Source organism: Hippoglossus hippoglossus, chromosome 20, assembly GCF_009819705.1.
Source record: "Hippoglossus hippoglossus isolate fHipHip1 chromosome 20, fHipHip1.pri, whole genome shotgun sequence".
Taxonomy (NCBI): Eukaryota; Metazoa; Chordata; class Actinopteri; order Pleuronectiformes; family Pleuronectidae; genus Hippoglossus; species Hippoglossus hippoglossus.
The window spans coordinates 1,023,560-1,041,602 of record NC_047170.1 but is presented as its reverse complement, the minus strand read 5'-3'; the positions used below and the strand labels follow the sequence as shown (position 1 = coordinate 1,041,602).

Sequence of the window (18,043 nt, the reverse complement as noted above, 5' to 3'; positions counted from 1 at the left end):
CAATAATTCCTAAAACAAAGATTTAACAGAAAAAAGAAAGGCTGCAATATCCCCCCAAATCCCCCCCATTTCCTTATATCCATCTACAACTTATCAAACCATTTCCCCCAGCCAGCCAGACGAATAAAGACTGCTTAAGATAAGACAACATGTAAGACGAACAAAGAAAGGAAATCAATATTACCAGCACTGTCAGCAATTACAAGTACATATCATAATGCCATGCTTCAGAAAAAGTAATAAAAATAGGATCAACAAAACAAACAAAACATTGCTTTCCAGGAGACCTATTCTCCTGGAGGGAATAAAATACAAGCAAAGAATGTCTGGCTCCCTCAACCTTGAAAACATTTCTCTCTAAAAATATGTGACAATGGTTAAAAGCACTTTTTTTCCGGTGCAAGATTGTCTTTCTTGTCAGGATGTGTGTTTGCTGCGGAGTGAAGGAATGGTGAATGTGTGGGGTAGCAGCAGATGTGGTGAAGTGCAGCTTGTGATCATTGGCCAGGATGCAGTCTATCAGGGACAAGCTGAGGCGTGACACACAACATGGCTTGTGCAACAGTGACATCTGTAGGTTTGTCCTGTGCTGGTGGAGCAGGCGCGGTGAGTCAGAGCAGCCTGCAGGCCAGCCACACTCCTGTCTATACAGATGAGGATCACATGTGACCACTCTTAAAATTCATACTGGTCTTAAACATTTTCACTTAATGTAAGTTTAGTCAAAGTCTGTTCAATTGTACTTTGAATTTTCAGACTTTAGGCGCAAGTTGTTTCTGAATTGAGGTCCTCTGACTCCAATTGCTAGAAGCATCATTCACTCATTGACACACATTCACACACAATCACAACCGTTCATACAGAGCTGCTGTATGCTGCATTTTTTCTATCACACACCATTCAGACTCTGCCAGTACAGCCATCAGGGGAAATTTAAGGTTCGGTATCTTGCCCATGGACACTTTGGCATGTGGAATGGAGGAGCCCAGGATCGAACCACAGACCTTCTGGTAAGTGTACAACCTGCTCTAGCTCCTTAGCTACATAATGAGTTAATAAAATAATAAATAAATAAACTCTTTATAAAAAATTCAGTAAATGAAGTCTTAAAAGAAAACAAACTGCCACATTAATATGAATGCATTACTTGTGAGTTCAAACTCCAAAGCGAAAGGGAACAGACATGATGCAAGCTTACTGTGTGTGTTAAATACATGTGAAGATGATCATTTTCAATATTAAATTCAGTACGAGATATTTTGTAAATATAATAGCCATTGGAGTTTTTGAACATCATTTTGCAGATACAGAACAACATTCTCTGGGCCTAGAATCAGAAGTCAATCAATTCGCTTATCACTATTTAGATCAATTTTGAGTAAGGAAAAACTGCAAAAAAAACTTTAACAGATATTAGTTAAAATATTAAGTTCAGACCTATTTACAGTGAAGCTAAATCTTTATGGTATCATGAGGATTGGTAGAATACAGCACTCTTGTAGGCAACAATGTTTTTGTGAAGCTTAGTGTAAGACAATGTTGCATTTATTCACAATTCTCTGATATTCTCTTTGCCTCTTCTAATCTGTTTGGTGTTTATAGTAATCCAATCAGTTTTTTATTGTGATCTCAATAAGCCAATAATGTCATTGCTGCCTCACTTCGAATCTGTTCGCCTCTCCTTCACTGTCAGCTGTCCTCCTCCCCAATCATCTCTGGTCTCCAGTGCCCTGGTCCAGCTGAGACTAAGCATCTCAATTCAAATCCTCATTCACTAGATTCCATCAACAACCACCACCCAGTGTCTAGTCCCCCTCATGTATTCATGTTCTGTTGTTCCCTCACAGCTGGTTAGTTTATGCTGTCTTTGGAGACATTTATTCTCTTGGTCTCATCTTCTCTGGTGTATCTCTGTAGCCTAGTGGCAAGAGCTGTGAACTTCTGCTTGGCAGTCTCCAGAGCCTCACATTTTGACATCTTGTTGTACTTGTTTTCCATCCAGGACCTGTCTTTAATGAGACCTTTCTCCCAATTGAGACCCTCTGTTATACCCTCTGCCACATGCTTGCATGTTCCATTCTTGATCTTATCCCCATGCAACACAAGGATTTATGATGTGGGGGTGTATGTTTACTGGTTTCGATGGCGGTGATAGTGGGGAAAGTGAGTTGAGTTGCCTTTACATCTGCTGTTCTAATATCTGTCCATTCATCCTCAACTGAGTGGATGAAGCTGTCATGACTAGTAGTGGGGTACCATCTTATTCTTTAACACTGCTCTCCTCTACTGGGGTTGGCTCAGTATGTCCATGCTGCTTAGTAGTGTTCCTAAGGGGAAATGGGATGGTGTAGTTATACGGTTTAAAAAATGTTTTGTTATGAAAGAGAACTAAATGAAACTGTTTTTTTTTAAATTATAATAAGTTTTTAACCCTTTGTCATTGGTGCCACTTCATATATCCTACACTACATTACAAAAAAGACAATTTTTTTATCGTAATGCACAGTATCCTAACATGGGAATCTAACTTTGAATTTTTAAACTTTTGCATCTAAAACTTTGCAGAGCAGGCTAACTGTACAGGATATATCTGACATAATTTACTAGTGCACATATCAAAAATATTAATTAAATAACTATATTTATGTGTTTTTTCATGTGTAATTCAGTTGGTTTTGAATTTCAGTCAGTCCTCTGTTTGTTTTTTTCCATCTGCCCAGTAACATTCACTTCTGCAATTTTTACACCACACTGGGAAAATGAGGACTTATTATCCCCTCAGAGCAGAGACATGTTGTCTGTCAGTCTGTCTTTGACACAATAGCGACATCTCACTTCGTGACATCTCACTTTCATGTTTATCATTCCTTTTCCATAGTTACTTTACTTTTTCACCCCAGGACACTCTCACAGTGCAGATCATCTCCACCATGGATTCCTCTCAGTGGGTTGACTGCTGTGGAAAACAACAGTACTGCAGCCTGCCGCCGGCCCTGGCCAGTCTCTCCCACATGAATCATACAGGGAGTGAATTCTGCACTGATCCTTCCGCATCTGCGCGCTCAGGCCTGCACATGTATCAAGAGCAATAATATCACCAAAAGTACACCAGAAGTACTTTTTTTTTTTGTGAAAATAAAAGCATTACTTTAAACTACTAATTAAAGAACATGCCTCAAGTTTAACCAAAGATACTCAATAGTTAGCTAGACTGAGTATCCTTTCTTAGGGCAGATCCTCTTAAATCCTACACACTGGGACTGGACAGGTCAATCCCTCAACACACACCAAATTCACTTTTTATCATTTCATCACTTCATATGAACCATTGTTTCACTCTGAAATCACATTAGCCTATCAAATACAATAAAACATTCTAAAAGGAAAATATGTAATTCCTCCTCTACTGAAAATCTTAAATGAACTACTGAATATACAAATTTGAACCCAGAATTCCCTGATGCTGTTTTTTTTTTTATTGGAAATAAAATGCTGTGGAAAACCACCCGATTTCCTGCAATGGTTCTTAAGGTACAACACAAAATATTGTCAAGAGGTAGCTCTGTCAACTGTTGTAGTAAAACATAAACTTTTAAACAGATATTTTTGTCCTGGTATTTTGTTTCAAATTAAAAAAAACGGATACTTTGATTTTCTATTGTTAGAACGTGTGTATACACTAGTAGTATCCCATTACAAGAGCCTGCACGACAAAAACAAACAAACAAGACAAATAATTGAGGTGACTAATGACTCGTTGCACTCGGATTGGCTGTGGCTGGGTGGCTTTTATTTTGAAGTGCATCCGAGGAAGTGCAGCCCCCAGTCGCTCCCCGTGTGCTTCCGCTGCTCCGAAGTTGTGGTAGTTTTCTCTCAGGTCTGTCCGATGAGTTCACTTCATTTAGAAAGTTTGAGAGCGCGATGAGCGGACAGACGGTCCCCGCGGACTTCACCGGTCACATGTTGGACCTGGACGAGGACGAAGACCTGGAGGTTTTCAGCAAGGTAAACACACAGAGCTTCAGCGGAACCCGAGAGCTTCGGACGCTCGGATTGTTCCGCTGGCTTCGCTGCTACGTGGATTCGACTCACCTCATTGACTCGCCGCTTTAACGTCAGCTTGTAGAAGATTACAAGTTACTCCTCTCTTGTGTGTGTGGAGATAGTTTCCGTGTATCGTCACGTAGAGAAAGACGGAAACCACAGGTCCTGGATCAGCTGATGAGCTGACCTTAGGACCCGACTGTCCTGTCTGCTTATTGCTGTGAAGCGCCTTTATGGAGAGACCAACACAAAACTCCATTCGGTTTTTCAACAGTTTTGTGTTTATTTGACATGTAACACAACTTTGCACATGTAGAAACGCACTTAAAAGTACCTTGACCAATGTTTAGGTTCTCCTTTTCATTCCGGCTTTAGTTTTTTTTAACTCCTCGCCCAGCTTTACCTGTTAGGCAAATGGATTTGAACCTGAATCCCCACGGTTGGTTGAATCGGTGGTTGTTGGTAGATGATGTAGCTGCAGAATTTAAATGATGTAATACATCTTCGAAAGGCCAAGAGTAATGTTTTATATGTCAAGTATAATGGATGTAATTGTTGACGTCATTACTGTATTATACTGAATACAGGTACACATGCCATTTCTATATGGAATTTGAAAGTAGCCAGTACTTCACTTAAACAAGTAATAAGCCATTTTTCCACCAGTGGCTTCATATTCATGTATTTTAGGGTCAGTATGTCAGAGACATGGATCAAAAAGTTGTTAAGTAGTTTGAAATTATATCCTAAGAACACATGCCTTGATTTAGATATCTACTATGAATCAATAAATTCCTATAGTGTATTCGATGTGATAATCGCTATGAATGAACATAGTCTGAGGGCTTTAGCAAAGTTGCAGGATAAGGGTGAATGGCTTTATTCAGTGTATTTCTTTGTGTGTGTGTTTCTTCTGAGCTCGATTTACATGAAGGTCAAAATGTGAACAAAGGGAGGTCTCAAACAAATCTTGATCAAAACTTGGTCACAAATCAAAACTCCACTGGCTCCAAGACCAGGTACAGGGTCACAGTCCTCATGAGGGGATCTTATATTTAGTCTGGAAAACAATAGACAAGTAAAACAAGTGTCAAATGTCACCACTGTGAGAAAAGGTTAGTTAGTGTTGTCAGTGGCAAAAGTGATGGTTGGCAGGAAATGTACTGCCGTTTGGTTGACCACCTAATCTGCAAAGCTCAAACTTGTGGCCACTTCTATGTAATAATTAAAAAAGCAGTCAATGTTGTCAACAGATTCTCATCTGTTTACTTCACCAGTTCTCACCGCATTTATCACAGAAGTGCAAAGTCATGATGAATATAGTAGAAAAATAAATACACGCAATATTTCCAGATTTTAGCTGTTCCATGAACCAAATTCTTTTTACACTTCTCATATTAACATAAGACATCTCTAACTTGGTGTATTTAGCGCTATTTGCAGCACTATTTGCCACATGTTCGCGCTGTGGTCCATAATGTTTTTACCTTCCAAGCAGACAGTCAGACCTTATAGCTTCATCTGCAGTTTTGGCATCAGTGCAGTTCTCTCTCTCAAGTAAGAACTCTGTGTACCGTTAAAAAAATGTTATCAAGATACTTTATATTTCAGTTGTTAGCAATAACTATCTGTAAAATGTCACTTTATTATTTCTTATGAGTGATTTTTGCTCCTCAGTCAGGGTTGTGGTTTTAAACCCTTGTTTTTGGGCAGAGAATTACTTGTTAAACAGCAACAAATTTTACCAATCTGAGGTAGATAATTTATGAATTATAACTCCTCACTTCAGTTGCACAATGCATAAGCAATATATCGATATATCATGAAACTTTTTTATATTGCTATTGATGAAAATTATACTGTGATAATTCTGGATATTATTTATTGCCCAGCCCTAGACTAGCATCCTTCAGGTTAGTCACTTCTGGCTGTACACCTATCAGGTCACAGATGAACACCTGTCATTTCACACAAGCACCATGGGGACTGGCCAGTAAAGAAAAGTAGCTGCAGAATATTGGTCTTTCCAAAGAACTGACAAATTATATTTTTTGTAGTAAAAGATAGGGCTGGGTATTGCCTACAACCTCACGATACGATACGTATCACGATACAGAGGCCACGATACGATACGTATCACGAAACACGTTGCTTTTGAATAATGACCATGTCCTGCACAGAATTCACTACAACAGCTGTTCTTTATTATTCCATATAACAACAAAGGCAAAGCCTTAACGATCGCACTACTCAAAACACTTACAATTCTACAATTTAAAAAAAAAAAGCGATGCACAGAAAGGATCTGTCGCTCACGTATCTCTTCCCAAGATCCCCGGAGTGTTTTAATGTCCCTCGTAAGTGCAGAGTCTGTTGCTTGGACATGAGCGCCCGTTGCACAGCTGGGCATGCAGCGGTGCTATAACAGACAGCGTAGGGGTCTTTTCTTCTGTCATTACGAGTGTTGCAACTTTTAGCGGCTTCAGGGCTTTAGGCACATCTTCAGCACAGGCCAGGTCCGCTTCAGTTAAGGTCCACAACTCCTTGGCATTCTTCCGCACCTCAGTGGAGAGTAATGCTGCGCAAATTGCTCTAAGAAGCGCTCCAACATTTCACAGGCGCTGTTCCATCTTGTAGCTGCATCTGTCATGAGCTTGTGCTCGGGGAGATTAAGTAGCTTCTGATTTTCATTCAGGGCATGGCTTGCAATTGTGCTTTTCCTAAAAAAAGCAATGATGCTGCGAATTCTTCCCAGTTTACGGGAAACAGTGGGTGTCTTGAGTGCACTTTGAGCGGCCAAATTCAGACTGTGCGGAATGCATTTCACGTGCAATAACTCTGCCAGTTTTTCACTGTTTCCTTCCATGTTTGTTTTGAATTGAGACGTGTGCTGTTTTTGCCTATGCTGCCACCTATTGGCATTATTGTGCACTGCACCATAGGTGATGTTTTGTTTTCAAGACTGCCGTCACAGCATTTGATGCTGTATCGATACAGTAGCATCTGCATCGATACATGCATCAGCAAGGAGGACGTCACGATATATTGCCATATCGATTTTTTGAGCACAGCCCTAGTAAAAGACAAGTCAGTGTGTCTAGTAATTATGAAAAAGAGAATCCAGAGTGTCAGCACAGCTGGAATCATTCAGCCTTTCTCCCAGTGTCTGGTAAATTAGATGAGGTGGAGGCACAAATGCTCTTGGTTTAAATTAACGCTCTTCAACTGAAATTGGGTGTCCTGCAAGCAGCTTTCACAAGACCACATTCTGAATTCTGATTCTGAGCTAAGATGCTGAAACCTCATTCAGAAGGAGAATTTGTAGGAGCTAAGTTGCTGCTGTGGAGCTACTTTTGCTGTTTAAAATAAAAGTTTACATTATGTGCAAACACTATGCATTTGTCTTACTCTGCAAGAACAGACACCTGCCTTGACATTTGAATATTCAGGTAAAAGTGCAAAACCCCTTCAGGTATTTGGCGATAGGTGTCAGAACATGGAAGGTAAACATAAGACAAGGGAAATATTTGTTAAGCTATCAAATGTGGAAAGAGCTGATGCTCCTTACAACATGAAATCATGAAGCTATAAACAAACAAATTATGCAACATCTCAGGTTCTATAAACTGTATGTATGTAAAGTGTATGTACTAGATGCAAGTAGCATCATCATTGCCATCTGACATCAGATACCTGACAGACAAACAGCAGCAGATTTAGCCATCACATTAGATAGGTTAATGACGTGTCCAATGTGATCCTCAAGGACATGATAAAATTGAAATGCTTTCCTCACCCTGATAGAAAAAAAAAAACTAGTGTTGACAGGATAACTGGAACGGTTAGCTATCCAGCCACATCTCCCATGGCCAAGTTTGTCAAACAGTACCTTCCTCTTTGCCACTGGCAAAAAAGTTAGGGTCAATATTTGCATTCATTTGCATGTTAGCAAAATGGAAATAGGTCTAGCTGATGTAGTGCTGTAACTAATATGCACATTAATTATCAATTTGTTCTTATTTCTATAGTGAATCAATTACAAAATAGTCAAAATGCATCACTGCAAATTACAGTCTTCATAAAACATAAAGAAGACCCAGTGTTAACACCCCAGTCTCATTTTGTCAGACAGCTGTTTTTATAGAAAAGCTTTTAAGATCCTTTGTGCACATACCTGCTCAGCAGTAAACAACAGTTAGTAAGGGAGCAACTGGTGAACATGTAGTAGCTGAAGTGTCAGATATTTTCCTAAGAAGTTTGTGGAAGCATAGAAGAGCCTACCTTGCTTATCTATTGGACTTAGATTCATCAAGTGGATTTAAACACCCGTCCAAATGTTGGAGTTCACCATAACAACTCAAAAGTGCTAATTAGCAGCAACCTCTGCGACGACCCTATTGAAACTCGAGGAATCATTATTTATGTCTCCTCCCAATGATATTTGGCGGTTTAAACATGCATCACATTTGCTGAAACTTTGGACAAAATTCAGATGTTTGAGAGATTTACATGTGAAATGGTTTTCAGGTATTGGAGTGCCCAATTAACACATCAACAGTGCATGAACATTTTGGGTCATATGTATGACGTACCAGATGTACAAAATGTCTAGACATCCCCTTTCCAAACAGGAAGTCAGCTATTTTGGATTAAGTGGTCATGTTTTATATTGTGATGTACTCCTCCTAGCAGGTTGACCAAATCGAGCTGAAATTTGGTCAGAAGACCCTTTAGACATGGTCGATGATAGGTTATGAATATTGTATGAAAATCGGTAGGTATATGTATCATGGCCAGACTTACAAAAAGGCTTCTTGGACCAATACCCTAAATTTACAGGAAGTTGGTGAAGTTGACTAACATATTTGATGACCTGGAGTGAGGACATTAACATGTCAAAATTCAGCATAGTCATTGCACCACCTACTAGCATCAGGATATATGCCTCAACAGTGACATTAAAGTCCTTCATGCAATGTGTAAACGCATAATTCAATACCAAGCCGTGTCAACTAACCTTCAACAACTACACTGCAGCCGCAGCACTGCATGCAGACTGCGAGGGCCTGACCATCGCTGCTTGCAGCTTGTTCATAAGTTCATAAGAATTGCTCCATCGAACGTCAGTCAAAATGTACTCGGACAATACTTCCTCAGACAAAACTTCTTCAAACAAACTTCTTCAGACACAACTTCCTCGGACTAAACTTTCTCACACAATTCGGTTTTTTTCAGTAAAAACAGCATTACACAAAACGTCCTCAGACAAAACTTCTTCGGACAGTACTTCCTCAGACCAAATGGCATCTGACAAAATGGACTCAGACAAACCAGCATTAGACAATTCTCCCTCAGACAAAACCACCTCCGACAAAACTTCTTCAAACAAATCTTCCTCTGATCAAACAGCATTAGACAAAATGGCCTCAGACAAAACTTGCACAGACAAAACTTCCTTAGATAAAATGGACATCATACTGAGGGGAGTAATGTGAGAATTTGTAAACATAACCTCTGCAAAGTTGTAAATTATTGTGTTCTATTAATCATTTTACACCGCTTAATTAACCTTCATAATCCTCACACTCTGTAGAGGTCAGTCCCACCCCTTGCTCAAACTAGCTCAACATTGGAGAGCCTCACTCTTTTGAGTGGTAATTAGCGTTAGGTACTGAAATTCAGTGTCAATCTAGTTCCTAGACAGCCAGTACCGACCGGACCGAATCACAGTGTAGATTTCGGTGCCTCATCTTGGTGTACTTAAATAGTTGCCCATCTTACAGGCAACATAAACAAGTGCCTAGTTAACTTTACATTTAACTGTGGTGGCAACACACTCTCTACATGGCTCTGGCAACACTTAACGTTAGCCTACAGTAGTCACCTTAAACTAGGGTAGTCTAACGTGTGTTAATATAATGTGTGCAGCAGGAAGCTGTAGCTACCAACATTTTTCCACCTGCTCTGGTCACATCTGCCACACATAGCAAACACATCTGTGGTGTCTGAAAACAGGTAAAATCACTCTTTGCCCCTCACCTCAGACTGTTACCATAACAACCACTTAATCCCAAAGACACAGATGTTGGTCATGGTTACTCTTGAATATAATTTGGAAATTTGTTGCTGTTTTCAGTAAAGGTCAACTATACAACATATTTCTGCATTTCCAACAACGCTGATGGGAGACTGTGGTTTTTTCAACAGGAGATAGAGTGAGAGATCCCTGTTGCATATGTATGATCACATGATAACCAAGTTATCAGGGAGAGAAAAGTCATGATGTGTTTGTCGTTGTGGAGCGAGGCATGACTGCTGACCTCAGCAGCTTCTTAGCTGTTGTTACAGGAAACAGGCCTGCAGGCAGCTCACTCTTAATTCACCACTGTTTGCATAAACTGTATCATTTGAGTGTGACAACATAAAGTCCACTGTGAAAAAAGCCTTGTGCTTCCAAGGAAAACTGAATAACGATTATGATTTCATTGATTAATCTAGCAATTATTTTTTTACATTAGTCAATCTTTCAAGTTCTTTTTTCAAAAATTCTTCCTGAGTTAAAAAAGACACATTTTAAATCTTAATTTATGCTATCGCAAAAAGTAAGATTTTGAGTTTATTGTTATTAATAATAGTAGGAAGTACTAAATATTGAGTGAGTGAGTTTCTCTCTGTGTGTGCACATTTCTGTGTCACATTGACCTTAACATTGTATGAAGGCCATGAATGTGTGGGAGTATCCGTACTTCATAATTTATTGTGTTTTTCACAGAAAACAAGCTGATTTCAGGCTGTAGAAATATTTTAAAATTGTGTTTGCTTTAGTCCAAATTTGAAACGGCTCAATTTGACCCATTCATCACACAAAGCACAAGGGTTAAGGTACTGGAGATGGATGCATGCATGAAGTTTTCATCGTGTAAAATGAGTGCTGTCGCTGCTGTCAGCTTTGACCTTGTTACGATTTCTTGCTTGGAACATTCTAATCTTGAATCAATGCTTATTCTCCTGTTGATGTTTCTGTTACAGTGGGTTCAGAGTTAAGGATAGCAACAGTTTCTGTCTGAAGTGAATATAGTCAGTGTGACAGGTAGTAGGTTCAGCATGTGTAGATTAATAGAGTTATACAGTTCATTTGTTACTGAGGTTTTTTTTGCCTCATTCAAATTCTTGCTTCGCACAACATCTGCATAGGTTTACAAATTGAAAAGGGTCCAGATGGCTCGCAGAGTTAGCTGTAAAAAATGAACTGGGTGCACAATCCTCAGTTCTGAAAGTCGGAATAGTCACAGTAATCTAAAATATACTGTAATCAGCCACTTACTTTGACAAGTACCTGACTAGTTATAATTGTGGCCTCCGTGTTCATCTGAGTAGAAATTATCAAATTTACAAAATACAAACATCTGGGGTAGACCAACACTTGGCCTGATTGAGTTTTCAAGATGTGCTTTGGCTGTGGGTTAAACCTGAAGTGCTCATTAAGAATACACCAATCATAGCACAAATATACAAGGACAATATCGATCTATCAATAATATTTAACTGGACGACTTGTCCACAATGTAATGTAGGTGGACAGGTTTCTAATTGCGTCTAACTAATGTGTGCGTTTCAGCAGAGAAAACTTGAGAAACAATAGTTGTGCTGTGAGGAAAAAGTGAAAATTGTATTTCGTTTTGACAAAGAGGCTGAACTATCTAGATTCAACAATGTCCATGAGGCCAGGACCAATAGCCAATCACTGGAGACTGCAGGAAATTATTACATAAGCCAATAAATCATTTTGGACACATCTTTAAAATGATGACTTGTTGTTTGAACACTTATAATGATTAAACAGACAATATGCCATTTGTCAATGAGTGGTGAAGTGTCTGATGCTGTCAGTGTGTGAATGAGATGTGCAAGCAGAGAGATGCTTTATACAGGGTGGTAGCACTGCTCTTCTATCATTCTATTGGTAAGTGAATAAGTTTATTTGGCTGGGTAGATGGAAGAAAAGGAAATAAATAAACATAGTGACCTGCTTAGTGTGAATTCCTTCCCTACATGTAAATATATAGTCAAATCATATAAATGTAATATACGGTAGATCATTTGTTATTCAATTAAATTGTATTTGTATAGCGCCAAATAATAATATACCTTCTGTATTTTGAGACGGAGGAAAAACAGGAACAGTGACACTGCAGCCAAACCTTTTTTGGAAGTCTAATCAAGCTTGCTTTGATGGTGTTTTGGCAGGACAGATCAGATGAAGCCAAATTCTATTTGCTAAAGCAGATGGGAAAGAATAGGTTATTCTGTTGCCTGTATTAATGTCATATTGTTATTACCAGATGATCTGGTCACCTCCAGCAGAGATGCTAGCGACCATAAATACTTACAACATCCCACCAATATTGTGTGAAGGTTTATGAAACTGTCATAACAATGCGTAATAGTCATAATAAAAGACACCCAAATCCTGTTGTGGGGTTAGTGATGTGGTGATCAGCTGCAGCACTTCCTTTCCTCTCTGTCCAGTCAGAAGTGAAGGAAGGAAACCACTTGGTCAGCTCAGTCTTATTTTCTCACATGCTCAACTTTATGAACATTGGTTGGTAATAAGATGTGATATCAGAGCTTCTGTGGCATTTTCCTGGCAAAAAAATGTAAAGCATTTCTACATTTAGTTTTAGAAAAGTTATGTCAAGCACATTTTTAACAGTCAAGAACCATGAATGGCACAGTGAAGGTGGAGCACATGCAGGAAGTGATACATGTGCTGTATACTGGGGTTTGCTGGTATCCTTGTTCATACATGTGTTGTTAGACCAAAAGCAAACTTGTTAAACAGTCAGAGGTAAGTTAAACAGCCAGCTCTCACAGATACACTGTGACTTACACATATGGATAATGCCCTATATGTTGAGTATCTCTTTGAAAACAGTCATGATGTTGCTCTTTGTTGTTCACATGGAAATCAACTGAACACTTACAGTGTCATTGCCTCACTGGTTCAGAACACATCCCTGGCAGATGGAAGCTCCATGCCCAACTCTCCCAGCTCCATGGTCAACCAGTACAGACTGGAGGAGGATGAGGAAGAGCAGCAGGACACTAACACCAAAGACATCTTCATCACTGTCGACAACCCGGAGAGCCATGTCACTGCCATCGAGACCTTCATCATGTACAGGGTCCTGACCAAGGTGAGAATGTCGTAAATGGCCGTGTACATGCAGCATAGTAAAAGGACTGCATCCATCAAGTGACATACAGTCAATGTTCTTACTTGTATAACTCAGAGTAAAAGCAACATTTCTATCAACTTTCTTACTTGAGACAATGACAGTATCTCTGCTGATGTTGAGGACAGATACAGGGGTGTGCTAACCTGTTAGGATTTGCAGGAGATGGAGGTCAGACATGGACATTAGAAGCTACAGATGAGGCAACAAACACTCAGAAGTTCGTGTCTCTATTGGTTGCAAAAGTTTATTAATTACTACACTATATGTCATAATGACATCATGATCATGTCATTCCTACCATATGATCATAAATAATTTATTTGATCTATATTAGGTGTTGGTTAAAAGACTGAGACACTGCTCCCTCTGTTTCCGTCCCTATGTAATCACCACACCAGCACCTTAACATGTTATTACTTTCCTAAGAACAGGAAAAACATCTTATTTCTATGATTTTGTGAAAATCAGAAGATTGACATCAGTCTTGTAGGCTATGCAGTGTGGTGATTGGGTAGTGATTTGACAGCTTCTTTCTGCAGACTACGCGGAGTGAGTTTGACTCCAGTGAGTATGAGGTACTCCGACGCTACCAGGACTTCTTGTGGCTCAGGAGCAGACTGGAGGAAAACCACCCGACACTCATTGTCCACGTATGTATTAGCCCACCGCATCATCTGCTGAACACATCTGTGGGCTACGTCACAAGTCCACTGGGACAAGACCAGAGCTCATTTACCACAAGTCGTGCATACTTGATGTTACTGTCAGCCATTTTCCAAAGCACTCAGGGTTTTTGGAGTTGATCTTTGTCTTACTTTTGTAATTATTTTCTGAATCATTACTTTTGTTTTGGTTACATTAGAAAATGGAGGAGTAACTTAGTTGAGGTAAGATGTGATGTTTTTACACAATTAAAGTCTGTGTGTTACAGAAAAAAAACGTTTCTATCTATTAAGTTGTAGATTTTTTGATATCTTGGGTAGTGTGGTAGGCGGTGTTTTTTATGGGTCTGAGACAGGACCATACTAATTGCATGTCTTTAAAGGTAGATTTGGTAAGTTGTTTCTGAAACAGTTTGTTATTGTATTTGTTGAAATCCCCTTTATGTCCAGATAGTCATCAATTAATGAGATAAAAGAAGAAAGAAAAGGAAAAAAGGCGACGAAGCAGAGGCGACTTAGTGAGTGAGCGAGCGAGTCACGGAAAAGTTGTATTCCTGCAGTTGTTACACAGTGCACGTTCATATGGGCGTAGCTTTGACGAGAGGGTCGATGGAGAGGATGGGATGTATCGGTTGCATTTTTTCAAAGTGTAGTCTGCTCTTGCTAACTTTTCCAGGATTACTAACCCTTGCTTTAAGTGCTTGAGTTTGTGTTGAAGAAATGAGACTGCAGATTTTAATTTTCTGTCAATTTTTCTTTTTCCTTTTATGCAAAGTGTGTCAGAAAATCCAACCATTTGGACCAAAGTAACAATTTATTTAGTCCAAGATTCTCTAATGCAGAAAAAGAGATTATTCTTTGGCTTCAGATTTCTTTATCCTTCTAAGCATGTTTTTTTCTGATATTGCTCTTTTATTTGTATACACTTTTTTACATTTCAAATTATGTAAATCACACATATGTGAATATGGGTGTAAGATTTTTTTGTCTGACATACAATATATATAAAGGGATGTTTACTTAGAGTCATGTTTAACAACTAGTATAAAAGATGAAAAGAGTCAAGATATATCATTATTTATGGCAGTCCTTTTAGAATGTACATATATTGATTGAGTTCACAGTAAAAAAAAAAAATAAGTCAGTTCTAACTGCAACAACACACCATCCAAGTTGAAGTTCCCTATGTGCAGGAGAGCAAATAATGTGCTGGCCATGTGGAAATATGTCACCATCATTACCATCATTGTTTGGCTCTTTGACTTAGGACACAGTTTTGGTCTTTCCACAGCCGCTGCCGGAGAAGTTTGTGATGAAAGGCATGGTGGAACGATTCAACGACGACTTCATCGAGACCAGGAGGAAAGCTCTGCACCGTTTCCTCAACAAGATCTCTGAGCATCCCATCCTGTCCTTCAGCCAGCACTTCAACGTCTTCCTCACCGCACAGGTCACACATGCACACATGCACTAAGAGAGTCTCTGTGCACATTCAACAATTTAATGACAACTATTGTTTTCTGTCATTAATTTAATCAAAAGCAGAGGGCTAAAAGCCGCCAGTTCATTCTTGAACTTTATTGTTTTCAGTGTCTGCATAGACTACTCCCTGTATGGGGTCTATGTTAGCAGCAAACCCAAAGCAGAAAGACTTTAACACCGCATATGTAAGCATTTGTTTATTAATTGCGAGTCATATGATCTTGCAATATTCAACAACGTTATCACATATTGCACGCTTTCCTAATGTCGTGCAGCCCTAATCTCAAGGACCCGGTCAACGCAGAAACGGAAATGAGTCGGTCTGGTGATTTTTATTGCATCACTAGCTTGCATGGACAATAAAGCCCTGGGGTTGATAAAAAATGTTGAAAATATGTTTTTTTTAACAGTTAAAATAAATTCTACATTTGCTGCCATTCTTACCAGTTTGTCACAGAGGCGCAATGACCAAGAAAGCTTCTTACTCAAAGTGCAAATTGACATTGTGACATTGTCCACTAAGCAATTTAAAGGTGTTAGTTGGTGTATTGTTGGGTGACTCAGGTTATGCCTTATTCCCACTGCTTCCACTCTTATGCTAAAACAGACTGACAATCAGACATGAGATTAAACCAGTAGGAACATTTTGAAACTGGTTCAACACTGGTACCCAATTTAATTTAAGCCCTGTGCTATGACCTCCTACAGGAGCTGACGTCCCACAAGAAACAGGGTCCAGGCTTCTTGAGCAGGATGGGAGAAACGGTGAGGTCAGTGGCCAACTCGGTACGAGGCCTGAAGAGCCGCCCAGAGGAGTTCACTTTTATGCAGGAGTATGTGGAGGACTTCAGCAACAAGATCTGTTCTGTGGACAAAGTCACCCAGAGGATTATCAAAGAACAGAGAGGTACTGCAGCATGCTTATTGAGTACTTTATTGAGAAGGTTTTGTGATTATTATATTTTAGTTTCAAGTGTCAAATAATCTTCCTCATATCAGGGAGTTGATCAGGGGCTCTGCACTGATTTGCTAAGTTAGGACCATGGTATCAACACTCAGTCAGTTGAGGAAATAAATAAGGAAGAAAATATATATTTTTTAAAGCAATACCAAAAATGTTCCATATATATATATATTTTACAAGGTAAAGAAGAGAAAAAAAGCTCTGACTGGACACATTTGTGTCTCAGTAACTTTTGATTCCATATATCCATCATTCCGTCCACGTAAATGATAATGTTAAACCCAGTGTGTTTTGAATTTCAACCCAAACAAACAAACACTTTACAAACTCCAAAACACTGTACAAACGTTAACATTGAGATTATAGACAGCCTTTTGTTTTTTGTGATTGCAAATACTCACAGTAATAGAGTTCTGCTCAGCACATAGGGTGGAAGTAGTATTCTAATATCTAATAACTGCTGTGTTGGAGTGTGATCCAGGTAGTACATCACAATGGAAAGAAACCAAAATGAAAGAGGCGCTGGATTTATTAACACAATATTTATATATTTGCATTATTAATACAACATCAAGTTTGTTTAAAAGTCCTCTGTGCTTCCAGAGTATCTGGACGAGCTGAAGCAGTATGGCCCCGTGTATGTCCAGTGGGCAGGGTCAGAGGGGGACTTGGGGGAACCCTTGAAGGCCGTGGCCAGCTGTGTGGAACGCTGCAGTAAGGAAACCGAAGAGAACAACCAGCATCTGTCCGAGGTCCTGGCCCCTGCCCTGCACGAGTACATCCTGTGTGCTGAGACACTGAAGGTGAGCTAAGACCACACTGCTCACATCTGAAACCCAGCCCACGAAGGGAGAGAGGAGACTAATGGCATCATTTATCAAAGGAGGCACAGAAGTTCTTCATGTGCGAGTGGGAGCTGTCTGTACGAATAAGACTTGTCATGCTCATCAAAGCTGGGAATACACAGCTTTATGCAGTGAAGCACGGCAAATCTCACCTGGTCTACATCCATCTGCTTGTGCATGTAAAGGCTCATTTCCGTATAAGGATGATAAATCAACACCTGTCATGTTTAGTTCAGTCGTCAACTTTCCCACTAGTCAAACAAGTCATCATCATTCTGTCATTCTCACACTGACTATGTAAACGTGCTCATGCTTAGTAATTACTCTTATTACCATGATCATTTGCAAATTAGAACTAAGCAAAAACCAGAAGAGTAGCTAATGGGAATGCTATTTGTTTATTAGGTTTTTTTTGTCATAAAGCAAACTACTGAACAGAGTGAAATGGTGATGTGATGATAGTGATGGATGAATGAATGAATCAACAGAAACGGAAAGTGATAACAGTTCATCCTGAAGGAACATGAATTAAGTGATAATCCACTTATTGGATGTAGAAATGTTTCACTGGCCTCGGTAGGATGCACATTTTGTAGCAGTCAATTCAAATCTCTCATCTCTCGCAATTCTTAGAGCCACTTCACTATAGTGACTAGAAAATGTGAGATTTTAATACTCACACATTTTTTAATTATTTGACATTGATGACAGACAAAGCTCTTTTCAGCTTTGCCTGGTTCCCACAAACAACATAACATTACACAATTAACAACACTTGTTTGGCTTTGTTATGCCTCCGGGCCGGCC

At 39.4% G+C, this 18,043-nt stretch overlaps 1 protein-coding gene across 1 annotated transcript in view; it reads left to right on the top strand.

Moving 5' to 3' along the window:
* The first annotated feature begins 3,818 nt into the window (after positions 1–3,818).
* The window catches only part of snx7 (sorting nexin 7), a 42,500-nt gene continuing 28,275 nt past the window's right edge, over positions 3,819–18,043 (top strand). The window contains exons 1-6 of the mRNA XM_034571826.1: positions 3,819–4,005; positions 13,053–13,241; positions 13,823–13,933; positions 15,237–15,395; positions 16,136–16,334; positions 16,995–17,194. Coding sequence (XP_034427717.1) covers positions 3,922–4,005; positions 13,053–13,241; positions 13,823–13,933; positions 15,237–15,395; positions 16,136–16,334; positions 16,995–17,194 — 942 coding nt within the window. The 5' untranslated portion in view covers positions 3,819–3,921. The remainder of the gene's footprint in view (positions 4,006–13,052; positions 13,242–13,822; positions 13,934–15,236; positions 15,396–16,135; positions 16,335–16,994; positions 17,195–18,043) is intronic.